Source organism: Alligator mississippiensis, chromosome 9, assembly GCF_030867095.1.
Source record: "Alligator mississippiensis isolate rAllMis1 chromosome 9, rAllMis1, whole genome shotgun sequence".
NCBI classification, from domain to species: domain Eukaryota; kingdom Metazoa; phylum Chordata; order Crocodylia; family Alligatoridae; genus Alligator; species Alligator mississippiensis.
The window spans coordinates 64,679,571-64,693,886 of NC_081832.1; the positions used below are offsets into that span (position 1 = coordinate 64,679,571).

Consider the following 14,316-nt stretch of genomic DNA (forward strand, 5'->3'; position numbering starts at 1 on the left):
TGTGAAAAGAGATCAACCAACTTGTCTCTGCTCACTGCGTTAAAAATCATTCAACGAGGCCCCAGACTCTTTCCCCATTGGTACTATATAGCATTTATTCCAGCAAAGTAATTGTGATCTGAGAAGAACTTGGCTAATGGTGATGCATCCTTTTAACCATAACCTTGGAACCTCCAGGAGGAAAGCTGCTTTGATATCATTCGGACCTTGTCCCAGTTGAAGGAACTTGGTGCTCACTCTCTACGCAGAGGCTCAGCACTCTTGTCTAGGTTTTTAGTCAGTCTTGAGATCAGCCATAAACTGGTTTGGAATATTCACTGCAATAAAGATGCCTCAAGACGTTGAGTCTAGAGGGCTGGACTGTATCATTCAGATTTATGTGCCTTCTGAACAGATTTTTGTGCCTTCTGACATTTATGTGCCTTCTGAAATAGCTGAACAATGGAAGAAAAGAGGTAGATAGGCCCACCAAAAGGGTAGTAATGCATGCATATGTAACCAATGCATGCGGCAGGGGAAGCAGCAAGGCCTTCTGGAGAAACACAGTGGAACTTCCAACCCCATTAATATTGAGACAAGATCATTCCCATTGTTCTGGTCCCTGCTGGTGGAGAGTACAGGGCATGAGACACCACTGCCAGATTGCACTCTGAAATCTTCCTCCCCCCCTTTCCCAGAGATACTTGTGTGCATGGCTTGAGGCTGGCGATGGACAGACGGGAGATGTCTGTGAATGTGGAAGATGGTTTCAGTGATACTTAGAATGCATACTAAGAGGATGTCTCTCTATTTCAGGTACAACATGCCACCTCTCGCACCCTTAAAATCCTCAATTCAAATCCTAGGGAAAGCAGCTCCTTCTTGGATGAAGCTTGATTTTTGTGATTCCCACCTGTGAACTGATGCAAATCAGCTCCTAAAATGTAGGAGTCAATGATATTCAGGGTAGGGGAGAGCACCTCCCAAGGGAGGTGGTGCTCTCCCCTACCCTGGGGGTCTTTAAGAGGAGGTTAAATAAGCATCTAGCTGGGGTCATCTGAACCCCGCACTCTTTCCTGCCTATGCAGGGGGTCAGACTCGATGATCTATTGAGGTCCCTTCCGACCCTAGCATCTATGAATCTATGAATCTATACACACAAACAAGGAATAGATACATGGCCTTTCTACAGTGGTCACCTTTCCTGTTTGATGTCACTGCTTCTATCTACACATGCTCATTTTGTTCAGAAATGGGTGTACAGTATGGCTGCCGTGGCCTACAGGTAATATATGAGGTGGTTTCTAATGTCTGGCACACACCTCCTAAGTCTGTGACAGTTTTCAGGGAAGCAAGCTATGCTTCTCCAAAATGTTGAGGCTCCACATTTTTGTTTTTTGGTTTTTTTTAAGTGAAGAAGAATTTTAGGGAGTCGGGGTGGTGGGGGGGTGCACCTGTGGAGTGCCCAACTAAAAGATCTGAAAGGGATCTGATTTCCAGAGGATATGTCCTTATCTCTTTGGAAAAGAACTTATTCTTAAGGGACCTCAGTCAAGAAAGCGAAAACCTGAGACATCTACAGTCAGTAGTAGCATTTGAAAATGCAGGTCCAAGTACCCATGTTCACCTCCTGATAGAAAAGGCAAAAATCCGACAAAGGGATCATGTTTCCCCTTAGCACAACGAGGCCCTGATGGAGCATTCAGTGGAAGTGCGCTGAGTGGAGCATTTGGTCAAATTGCCAAGCAAATAATAGTAACCAAGCAGAGCTCAGCATTTAATTGCAAATTCTTTAGTTTTCCTATGGAGAAAGACAGAGGAGAACTGAAGGATACCAAGAGAAAAGTTTAAAATTGAAGCAATGAATCAGTGTTCTTCCTGTCAAGAACTAGCCTCATACCTCTTGGATCATTTTTTAAAATCACCCCCAGACTAGAGGCAAACTGACACATGAATATGCCTTTTTTCCCCCCTTCCTCCAGCGATGAAAATTACAAAATCAATCCATATGACTGGAACTTCATGGTCTCAAAGCTGCTGATCAACCAGTGGGGAAAGTTTAATAGGGAGAAGAATAAAGAGGCTCAGACTTTCAGCCTCCTCACTGACCGCAATATTTAAGATGTGAACATACTATGCTGCTGAAATCCTGTGTTATTCTATTCTTGACTTGCCATCTGAGTCTGACTCATTGCCCTGGTAACAAATTAAAACACTTTTATGTGTTTTGCAATTCAGTACCTAATTTTGTAGAACCAGGGAAACCGGCTCCTGTGATTTCACGGTGCAGGTCATTTTGCTATATCTCACTGCTCTGTGCTACCCTAGCTTAACATTCTTCCTTTCATAGTCCTAATTAACTTTGAGTGAAGTCTTGCCATTCTTGTCATGCATGCCCAAGTCAGAATTGCACTTATGTTCTGGGATGATAAAAAGCCGAGAGCTTGCATGGAAGCTTCTGAACAGTACAAAATGGCTGGTGAATGAAAATTACTGTTCCCTTATCAATTGTCTGAGCAACTGTGGGGCAATCTGCAACATCAGTGCTGTTTCTCTATGCTTGTGATAAATGGGCCCAAGTGATGGACTCTTCCCCCACACAGTTATTTGGCAGATTCTTTCTCTGCATCCCTAGTAGGGTGTCTTGCTCATCAACACCCAGCACAGCTTGTTAATTGGATATCAGATGCCTAGATTTTAACCCCTTATAGGACCAATCCAGTCTGACCTCCTGCGCATGCAGGTTGTATCCAGTTACTCCTGCACTGAGCACACTAATACCTCCTCACATCTGAAGTGAACTTTTGTGCCTCATCCTTCCCTCTACACCAGTTTTCTTCTCAAGGTTATTCACAAATAGATTTTTAACAAAGTTGTTAGTACAGCAAAATTCACATCTGAAGCCACCTTCCTTCCCTGTGGTTGAGCATAATTTTGGCTTTCAATTAAACCCACCTTTAATAAAAATGAATGAAAGATATAACATCACCTTGTACATGTATCAGTAACTGTATTGGTGAAGGATGGCAGTGTATGTAGAACTACTTTAAGATTTAACTTCCAGTTCTGCTGCTTTAACTGCTGCATCTTTAGGGACCACACTGACTTTCATATTGCCAGGTGGAAGGAAACTGCTTTCTGATTCCAGTAGGTGCAGCACTAAAACCATCTACAGACTGGGAGAAATGCACATGATGTTGGGATGCAGAGGTGCACACTGACAGTGTCTGTTCTGCACTGTGGAAATCATTAGTCAAGTCACATCTAGGATACTGTGTGCTGTTCATGAGCCAAACCCTGATCTGATGCAATTGTGTGGGGCAAGGAGCGTAGAGTGCCTCCTTCTTCGCTGGAACAGCTCATTACTAGGTAAAGAATGCTAGGAAAAATAACTGGCTTCATCTCTAGTTGCTGCACTACACACAGCCCAGATGGGATATGGCCAGGCACTTAGTTAACACAATGGATACGCCCAAAAGGCCTTGTATGGTGAGTGCTAGATAGGGAGTGAGTACTTTTCCTTTTCAAAGAAACAGAAGGGTGTGCCTTGCCCTGAGCCCTCTGTGATCTGATCAGGCACTGATAGGAAGGCTCTTGTTCCTCTTGCATACTCAGCACCTATCCTCCCACTCTGAGCCTAACATGACTAACTACTGAGGGCAGGAATATGTCTACTGCTAGGTCACTACTGAGACAGGAAAGGAACAGGATGCAAGAGAAGGGAAAGCAGCAGAATGAATGGAGCAGTATAAGAGTCTCCTACTGCTGGTCTTGGATGTAAATGTCAAGCATGTCCGACATACTTTGGATAGAGCCATCAATCGAAATCCTGTCTGTCAACTCCAAAAAGAGTTGGGGATGTTCTTTGGTTTTTGAAAGATAAGAAAATACTGTCATAGTGGCTATATATAGGACTTCATATGAAGGTGGCAACGTTGGAGTATTGAATATTTTTATCTCAATAGAGGAGGAATCTGTCTATCTCCCACAAAATGCTGTAGGGGGATGCTGTGTACTCAGTTCATGCACATAGAAAATATCATAAGCTTTAGCTTAGTATATTCTCTTTCTTCTAAGGGGTAACTTTCATACTCTGATTTTTTTCTCCTTGACTCAGTAATTTGCCTCCTAACCCAGTTCATGTCACCAAACAGCATTTCTGTGTGTACTTGATACACTTCAAAGAAGCACAGCAGTTTCATGCACATTGCAGTGCGCAGAAACTTTCCATTTTTTCTTTGTCAAAAATATGTTGTATTTAGTTTGTTTGTATGAGGTAACTGTTCCCATGGATGAAAAGGGTGCAATGTGGAGAGGAGGGTTTTCACTGGTGCAAAGAATTCAGGTTGAATTAGTCACTCTCTCTGGCATTTTGCTCCCAGAAACTCCTCTGTCCCTCTCAGTTAGATAAATTGAGTTCCGTGTAGTTTATTGTGGAGGGACCTTGCAAATGAAACACTGAAAACCAAAGTCTGGTCCTCTCTGGACAGGCACACAAAATTGTACAGCTTAGGTTTTACTTGCTTTTCCTTTGTCAGAATTCAGCCCACTCTCACTCCTGAGTTGTATGCTATGTGCCAATAAATGGCTTGTGCCCTTCACTCCAGGGATGCATACTCCATTAGCACTTGCTCGTATATGAGCCATAGAATTTTCTGGTTGGGAGGGACTTCCAGGGTCAGCTAGTCCAACCCGTTGCAAAAATCTAGGGGTTTCTAGCCCTAAACCATCCCAGATAGATGCCTATACTGTATCTCCCAGAAAGCAAAAGGAGCTTCTACAGTTTCCATTGGTAAGTTGTTCCACTGTCCTACTTTCCTTACCATTAGGAAACATTTTCAGAATTGATCTAACTGAGGTTTGCTCCAGTTTAAAACTATTGCCGCTTGTCCTGCTGTCTGTGGCAAGGAAAAACCCTGCTTCATTTTCTTGATTGCAGCTTTTCAAACATTTGAAAACTGCTCCCATGTCCCCCCCTTTACTTCAGACTTAAACATACATGATACATTTAGCCTCTCCTCGTAGCGCTTAGTTTCTAACCCCTATGGATTCATACCTACCGTTTATGTCATACACATTATATTCATGTACACAGAGTGGTCTAAGTGCCACCAGGTTAGAAACCACTAGAGATTATTTGAATCTAAAATACTCTTGAACTTTTTAGGAGTTGGGCTCTGACTGAGAAATTTTTGGCTATGATCTGTGTCTTGATGATGTTATTTTAGCAGCTCCGTTGGAGCTTGTATGCATGCAGCACTTGGAATGGTTTGAATTCTTTGCTTGTTGAGGAGTGATGGGATTTGTTTTAATTTTTGGCTTCAGAGAAACTCCTTCTGAACTCAAGAGGAAGAAGAGCTACAGCTTGCTGGGGAGGAATGTTAAAAGGATTCTTTCTTGGGAGTTGAATCTCTAAGTAAATAGTCTTGTGTTTGGCACTAAGCTCTTTCCACCTCTTCCAGCTTCATACTGTAAATAGGATGAGTTTGTGAAATATGTCCTGCACTCTGCCTTTATGATTCTCCTTGGCACAGCATAGCATGGCATCTAGATCTTTTTATTAGCTTTGTAGGATGAAATGCCACATCTGATCAATGACAATTAGCATTTTATTTAAATCAAGAGGGGATAAAGAGGTCAATTCACTGTTTTCCATGTAGGAAAGAGAGAACATTTCCATTGGGGTTTACATGATCTTCTCATTGCAGTTGCAAATGGGCATGACATCTGTGCACACTCAAGAAATGGACTAATATTGTTCTTGAATTAACTATTAGGGAATAGGATTGTATAAATGGCTGTCCTCAGAAGGATGCCTATAAATTAGATGCTTATAATAAGGAACTATCCAAGACCCTTATCCAAAGCTCATTCATTGCCATGGTAGCTTTTCTTTTCTGCTGACTACAGTGTGCTTTGAATAACTCCCCAACAATTTAAAATACACTAATTATCTCACCTCTCCTTTGATAGCTACCTTCTCAGAAGTGCTAAAGGTCTGCACAGAATGTCCCTAAAGATATGCTACAAAACATCATCCCATGGTGTAATCAAGAGCGAACTCATGTCCTGTGTACCCTGTGCAAAATTGTTCCCATGGATCTAGTCTGTAAGTGAATTGTTTGCTGATATGGGGGAGAGAGTTGTTTATTGCACAGCAGGAATGTATTATCTGCATGGTGCTGAAAGATGAAAGATTGGACAGGGGAGGTGTTAGGGATTAGATGAAATGACAGAAGGGATGTGTGTGTGTGTGTGTGTGTGTGTGTGTGTGTGTTGGGGGGGGATGAGCTTGTTTCATTGCATGTATACTGCTGTTCCAGGAGAGGGCAGGTTAAAATATGAATTGTTAAAAGTTCTTCAAGAGGTCTTAGGGGTGTTGGTTGCAGCTGTGTTGGTCTAAGGACATAGGGAGACAAGGTTCTTTGGTTAAATGTGATATATTTTATTAGACCAACTAAATAGTTGGAAAAATTGTTCTTGAAAAGCTTTCAGGTACAAACACCCTTCTTCCTAAGTGTTCTTAAAAAGTCTTTGAAGATGGCTATGGCAGCTTCATTTGTTACTCTGCATCAGATTGGAAATTTCAGTAAAGAAAAGGCAGTAATGGGTTTTCTCTTGGGAATTATTACATTTTTTTTTCACCAGCTGGTTTTTCCAAAAATCTTCAACTGAGAAGAGTCACCAATTTGAATCATTACAAAGAGGGAGCCAGAGAGCGGTATGTTTCAAGACTTTTCTCTGCATCTGGCCAGCACTTTCCACTATTCATCATTAAACTCTGTTGTTTTGTAATCAAGTCATTTCAAGAGCATTATCAAAGCTAGTTGAAGGGGTGAGAAGAGAGGAAAAACAACCCAGAGGGTCAAACTTATTTCTCTACATTGTGGCTGCATCTACACAAGATGCTGACTGCACAGTCGTTACTGGCAGTCATTGGATACTTGTATAAAAAAGTACTAAATGAAGTACTACAGGTATAAACACATACTAACCCAAGTTACTGAGCAGCAGCATTGATGAACAGCTTCTTTGTGATGTTGACAGCGCAGTAGCCCGAAACTACTGCACAGTAGTGTCGCATCATGATTGCTGCCACACGATGCCACTATGCATTAGACTTGGGCTACTGTGAAGTCAGCCTCTCATGTAGATGCGGCCTGTGAGGTCTAAAAAATACACACAAGATTGCAGTCTTGCAAGATTCCTTTACACTGGCTCTACAGTAACAATGCTGTGTACATCTGAGGCCTGACTTTAAACCTATGAAGGCTCCAATTGATTTAAATGGGCTTTAGAAAAGGAACTGCTGGCACTTTTTAGCCCAAGGTTTTTAAGTGCTTTACAAACATAAATTAATTCTAGCTTCACACTGTGCTTCTAAGCCTTGGGAGTCTATTTATCACTATTCTAGAGCTGGGGGAGCTAAGGCACTGGAGATAATCCTCATTGACTCCTTTGTCATCTGGTGTTTGTATAAAATCACACAGGAACTATGAGGAAAGAGCTGGATCTGAGGTCCTCAGATCCCTACTCATGTGCTGTCAGAACCATCCTTCCTCCCAGTCTGCCTTTGCTCCTAATACCATTCTTCTCCAGATAAATATAGCACAGCATCAGCAACATCACATGAAAGACCAAACTGCTTTGAAGCCTCAGATTATTCCAGCTTCTCTCCATGATTAAAACAACTGGCATGCTACAGAGGCAAGATAAAGTCATTGTTTCTTACCCTTCCATTCTCACTACATCAGCATTTCTGAGGTTAATTGTTAGGATTAACAGCTGGATCTAGTATGTGTGCAAGCATGATCCAACAGGGTGGCAAATGAAATGTGTCACAGTGGCTCATATATGGAATTACCAAGCTCAAGGCATCCTTGGTGTGGACTATTCTGCACCCCACAGCGAAAAAATATCTTGGTGCTTTATATTATTAATTAGTTAATTAAGTTTTTCAGTATTCCTATATAATATATAGTTATAGCCTTTATACAGATGGGTGAACTGAGGCATGGGGAAGTTAAATGCCTTCCTCACTATGGCAGCACTAGAGCAATATGCCCAACACTTGCCATTAACTAGTAGGAAAATACCCTGACTGGCTGTTTTGACTCTGAGTTCATCTTTACTGTTTTTGTTAGCAGCAAATGGATGAATGACACTGTTACAAAATATTTGTAACAGGTTTTCACTTGTCCTGAAGGCTAGAAGGTAAAATCTGAGGCACAGGGAGAGGGGGTTGGAAAAAAGAAAGAAAGAAAAGGAGGATGGCTTTAAAGGTATTTATGCTTTTCACTGCAGTTTGGATGACTCAAGCCTGTTGAATGGGATAAATTATGAAACTTCACTCTAGGGTCTAATCCAGCCCACAGTGATAGTGGCTGAAAACTATAGCTGTGTGATGACTCGCAGCTTGCATGAAATAAATCAGTGACTAATTTAAACTCCTAGCAAAGTGCTGTTTTGTATCAGAAAATGCAGCTTTGGGTACTTTGGTATCTTTGGCACCAACTGTCACTCTTGTTGGCAGGCATGATACAGTGACGTTGAGGTGATGCAAGCTGAAGTGCCCATGAGGGGTTCTTTGGTTGGGAAGTCCCTACCTTTCACCGTTCATTGTCACAAGGGCTGAGTACAGACAGTCAAAAAGCCTGCGGTTGAATCAGTTCAATTGTCACAGGTTAGTTTAAGCTGCATAGATTGAACCAGAAAACAAATGAGCAGACATTCACTATTGATTCTGGAAATGCAGCCACATGCCTGCCATGGCTCAGACCAGAAGACCGGAGCAGACAGCCTGGGCCAAAGTTAGCCCACCCTGTGAGGGGAGAAGAGTGGGGTTTATGGGGGAGGTGCAAAGCATCCTGGGATGCTGGGGGGAGGGACACTGTGAATTAACTTGAACTTGGAGGGATCTGGGACAGAAATTTAATAAACAGATTTAACCTAAATCAGTTAAGTCTGATACTACATCCATCCAGGTTTATCTTAAACTGGTTTTGGCCATTTTGAAAGCAGTTTATGTGCCCTGAACTTTTGTGTTACAGATTTGAACTGGTTTCTGATCACTTTATATCAGTTTCTGTGTAATTTCTATCCCTAGCCAAGGAGATCACAAGGAACCAAGCTGTTGTTGAGTTTAATTTCCATATGTCTCTGCATGTTACCCATCTGGAATATACCATATAAATAATCAAAGCCAGTCTTCAGTCTTTTCTATAACTTCTAACAATTATAAATACTTTTTAATATGAACTTAGTGCTGATAAAAGGTGTGGATTGACTATCCTGGAACCATTCGCTCTCATCTACCACAAAACAGGTTAAGCGTGTCCACATTATCCCCCCTTTGACATGCTTCTGTCCTGACCTAAAAGTTGTTAAAGTTGAGGAAAATGAAACCTCTTGCATAAAGCTATAACAAGACTAACAATAGTATCAACTGTACGACATTTGTCTTCAGAAAGCTGGCTTGAAGAGGTAAACATTTCATGTGTCCCATCTTGTTGTTGTCAGATGTGGGAATTGTTGATCACTACACAAGTGGGCTGGATTTAAAACATTGATTAATAATAACCGGTCACCCATGCCCTTAAACCAGCTGTGCTGTTTGGTGGCCACACCAGAAGGAATTCCAGTGCATAAACTTCAGGGGCAACAATTCACATTTTCTTATACCAACAGAAACTCTTAGAGACATTCTCCAAATAACATCTTAATGTTGTGTCTGCAAGAAGAGTTTCTAACAGAATCAAGGTTAAAAGATTTTGTTGAATGCATATACCAAATTGTACTTGAATAGGCTACACTCTATTGTACTATATAGAGTTCTAACTATTTACAAATATATTTGCATAGAACTGCAAACTTTTCCATATAGGCCAAGCACATGCGTTTTAGTGAATATTTTCATACGATATATTAATTTGCCAGTTTATATCTCTATCAAATACTCTATGCCTTTGCAAGCCTTTGAAGTCAAACATTTTGAATGTTGAAGGATTCAGGCTAACATTATACAACAAGTGCCTCAGGATGGAAGAAATGGCACATCAGGAACAGGAGGTCTAGTGCAGGCAAAATTAAACTTCATATCAATCTTTACTGCAAATGCAGATGAACCCACCCTTCTTTAGAAGGTAAAATGAACCCACCCTTCTTTAGAAGGTAAAATACAACTTGTATTTAATTATATTATGCATAACTGTCATATAATAAGACTATATTGTATCATTTGTTTAGCACGGATATTAACTATATATTATATCATACCTAATGTTCATTATATAGTAAAAACAATTGTACTGTTATGGGAAATGGCAGAAACAATGTGGGACTTTAAAATCAGACTGGACAAAGCATTAAGGGAAAAACTGTCCTAGGAAAAAATAACCTTATTTAACTGCCTTGCTCTTGTATAGCATTTTCTATCACTAGAACTCAGGCAGGAGAGACATGAAATATGAAGGCTTTTGAAGGTCTAACTTCTGTGATTCTGCATTCTTGACTTAATGCAACCCTGACTTTGGACAGGTGATAGACACAGCAAAATATCACCTGAAAGTTGGAGCACACAATATTTCTGGCCTGACTGCTGTCAGGTAGCACCAGAAAATTCCTGAAATTGCCTTCTTGAAATCTTTGCACTCAGAAAGGCAAGCTATTTTTGGATAAGCTTAAGATTGAATGTAGTTACTGCTGAGATCAACTCAAAATATCCAAATATCACAGGGAGAAAGCAGACAGCTTTATCAAGTGAAAATAATCTCACTCTCTCTCAAGTATTTTTTTCAGTGTTACTAACATGAAGGGTTTCACAGCTCTTGGCACATAATGTTGCAACTCTCTTTGCCTATGAAGATACTAAGAAACATGAACCCTGCTTACCCCTTCCATATGGATCCTGGGAGTTGGTGCCAGCCTGTATTGATTAAGTTGTAAACCTCTTGGGACTCTCCTGATGGAGGCAGGAGAGGACAGGACCCCAGATCTTTGGAGTGAACCAAATCTCATAACATTTTGTCCACATCTGACACCATCCAGTAAGCGAATTAGGAGCAAGTTGGACGGTAACTCTTCAATACTGCAGGAGACGAGAGTTCTGCATTCTGGGCATCTCAGCTCCTTCTGGGATTTCAGTATTCTCTGCAGACAAGGCTTGCAGAAGGTGTGCTGGCATGGTAGCACCTTGGCTGTGACATCTAGCTTTTCAAAGCACACAGGACACTCCAACAGGTCAAGTAAAGCTAAATCATCCATCTTCAGTGGAGAACTTGAGTTGTAAGCCAGGCCAGAAAAGTCCACATGATACATTCACTTGAGCATAGGTGGCTCCTTTTCATACCCTCAAAAACGAAGCTGTAATCCTAGGATCAGAAAACCATCCTGCATGAAGCAAAAGGGAGGGGGAAAAAAAAAGAGCAGAACTTCACTGCTACAGTATGTAATGTATCCCACCTACATTGCAAAGCAATGCCTCACGAGCCAATTTGCAAATGTATACTTTGCTCTCGCATCCAAGTCTGAAGTGAGTCATTTATGATTCAGTACTAGCGAGAAGAACAGTATTCAGGCTCAAATCGGTTGCAGAACAGATCCGGGCTCTGTTCGCTAGGGCAGATAAATAACTGTAGGTTACAATGAGTTAACCATATTAATTCATGACTGTAAATCAAAGCATCATTGACTGACTGAAACAGGACAGGAATGTTCCTTCTTGCGTGTAACATCTGAACACTTTAACACTTTAATGCTACGCAGTCTCCTGCTTACCATGTTAGTTATGAATACAATAATAAAAGATTTCCACCTGGTTAGGAGATGAGGTAAACATCATTGAACCTTATTCACACACACTGTCTCTATTACTGTTTAGCTAAACACACACACACTCACACGCATATACACCCACATCATACAACACCCACATGCTGTTTCATTTTTAAGATCCTTCCTAATTAAGCTTGGTTTCTACTAGTTTTTAGCAGCAATTCTATAAAGCCATTCAAATACAAGTATTATTCTTATACCTAGTTAAGGAGCTCTGCAGTCGCATCCTCACCTGCCTCGCTTATTCAAAACAGCCCCAAAAGTAATCATTATTCCTCCCACAATGTGAAGTCACTCAACCTGTTTAGCTCCTTTTTCAGCTGCCTGTTCATTTGAACTGAAACATGTATGAATTTTGGATTCAGGTCATGGCTTGTGGAAGCATGTATAGTTCCTTAACACATTCAGAGGCTCTGTGTGTATGTGTGTGTGTATAATCCCAACAAGATCCTATTTACCAATAATCCTTTTTCTTCTGATGTTGAAATACATGTTGATAACCCTGAAACCTTCCTTCTGAAAACCCACTGAGGCTTATTTGTTCCACATGGACACAGAGATTTTGTACTGTACTTTTGCCTAGTAATCCTGGTCGATATACTTTGGACCCTCTCCCCACTAATGAGAGAAGGTTATAATCAGTTTAACTGAGCCTTCATTTGTTAAGCAAAATCTAGAGATCGTTAATTCTTGAGTACCACTAACCTTGTATTTGTGACCCTTCGTAGGCAAGATCAATTCTGCACAGCTGAAGGGATGACAGCTCACTCCCTCCCCAAAATGCAGCCCTATTGAAAACTTTAACAACTATCTATCTATGTTACTGGCTTACAGATCAACTTACTTGCACAGCCCTGTTAACTCCATCACTGCCTGATGGATCCTCTCCAGAAAGTTTCAGAAAGAAGCTCCTGCTTATTGGTCCTGGTTAGGAGGCAGACGCTGGGTTGGAGGATCTGACCTCAGTGGAGGTATTCTGGACGTGCACTGCAGAAGTGAGATAAGATCCTGGCTCTGAGTCTTTCTCTATACAGCTGAGCTTGTTTCTGAGAAAAGGGTGGAACCACTTTTAAAGCTTTATTCTTAGGAACTCTCAACTAAGCAACACAAAACCAAGAAAAAAAATCTGGCTTCGTGTTGCTTTCTATTTCTGAAAATGTATTTAACTCAGCATTGTAAAAGCATTGGATTTATTATACTGGAACAGACCAACGGTCTATATAACTAGTTATCTGCATCCAGCACTGACCGATACTGGAGGCTGGTGACCCTCCAATGGCATGTGCACATGTGATACTTTCTTAAGAGGTGGGAAGCAACTGTCTGATCAGATTTGATGATCTACTTTGTTTTGTAGTATTGTATCATTTACATACAAACGGTGTAAGGGCACATGGTATTTTTGTTCATGTGCCTTTTATTAAAACTTACAAAGCTCTTTGCCTCCAGCTCCTCATGTCATTCATGTCAGTCTGTTCCACAGGTTGTGTTCCACACAGGCTCACAAAAAAGCGTACTTACTCCTTTCTAAATGTTTAATTCATAGCAAAGATAACATTGTGACAGCCTTGTTAGGAAGCAGGGCAGTAAAGGCCTGTTTTCACAGCCTTTAACACACTATTTGATAGTTTCAAAATAGAACAAGGCCTGGGTATATAAACATACTAGTTGGTATATACCAAAAGGCATATTTTTAAAGCTCTTAAATGCATATTTAATTTAGCTTGGCTATTACATTTACAGTAGGTTAAATGCTAACCAATTATTAAACTAATTATTGAGACTTATCACAGTGTGGCAGATATTATTTTTGAAGGAGTCAAGTTATTAATCATTGGTAAAGGCATTTTAGCCTTCAATGAATGCAAAATAATGTACTGTACTTCATTCTGTCATTACTATGTAGATAGAAATTCCAGGGAAGTAAAGTAATCATTGGCAGGGGGTGGTTAATTCACTTCCAACTAAATCTAGGCGGCTTGTTTTCAACTTTGCAATGATACTCATTTGAAGGGATAGTCTTATTTTAGACCCAACTCTATCCAAATGCTCTCCATTATTTATTTATTTGCTGTTCTTCAGTAGCATGGAGAGGCTCCAGTTAAGACTGAGGTACCTTGGGGAGAGTGGTCAGAGTAGAGAATCTGGTCCAGGGAGTTTGGGATCTGGGGTAGCAAACTGTGCGCTAGCTGTTTCTAGAAGTGATCCGGAGGAAAAAAGTCCTGCCCTTGTAAGTCCCCATAAATGTATCCCAGACACAGCTACTTCAATGAAACTATTTCATCTACAGTTCTTTTTTTCTAGTAATACTTGGACTTATAAATGCCACAGACAGCAGGGAGCCTGCTCCTGCTCCCATTAAATTAGCAACTTCAGTAGGAGGAGAACTGGGCCCAATAGGCATGGGGGATTTTTTGAAGTTTTCCAGCTCAGCAGGATTTACAGCTCTGCAAGTTGCTGACCCTTCATCTCAGAAGCTCAAAACTCTTGTCTGCCCCCGGGGCA

General features: G+C 41.0%; 1 protein-coding gene and 1 long non-coding RNA gene across 4 annotated transcripts in view; one reads left to right on the forward strand and one right to left on the reverse strand.

The window, feature by feature from the left end:
• The window catches only part of LOC132243271 (uncharacterized), a 41,759-nt gene extending 35,672 nt beyond the window's left edge, over window positions 1–6,087 (forward strand). Inside the window, exon 4 of the long non-coding RNA XR_009464404.1 lies at window positions 5,953–6,087. This is a non-coding gene — a long non-coding RNA (uncharacterized LOC132243271). The remainder of the gene's footprint in view (window positions 1–5,952) is intronic.
• SH3RF2 (SH3 domain containing ring finger 2) overlaps window positions 1–13,009 on the reverse strand; it is a 76,948-nt gene extending 63,939 nt beyond the window's left edge. For 2 of the 3 annotated variants that reach the window (XM_059733529.1, XM_059733527.1), the window contains exons 1-2: window positions 12,517–13,009; window positions 10,870–11,367 (exon numbers count right to left, since the gene is read on the reverse strand). In XM_059733529.1, coding sequence (XP_059589512.1) covers window positions 10,870–11,295 — 426 coding nt within the window. In that variant the 5' untranslated portion in view covers window positions 11,296–11,367; window positions 12,517–13,009. The remainder of the gene's footprint in view (window positions 1–10,869; window positions 11,368–12,516) is intronic. The other variant, XM_059733528.1, reaches the window with a different exon arrangement.
• Between the last annotated feature and the right edge of the window lie 1,307 nt (window positions 13,010–14,316).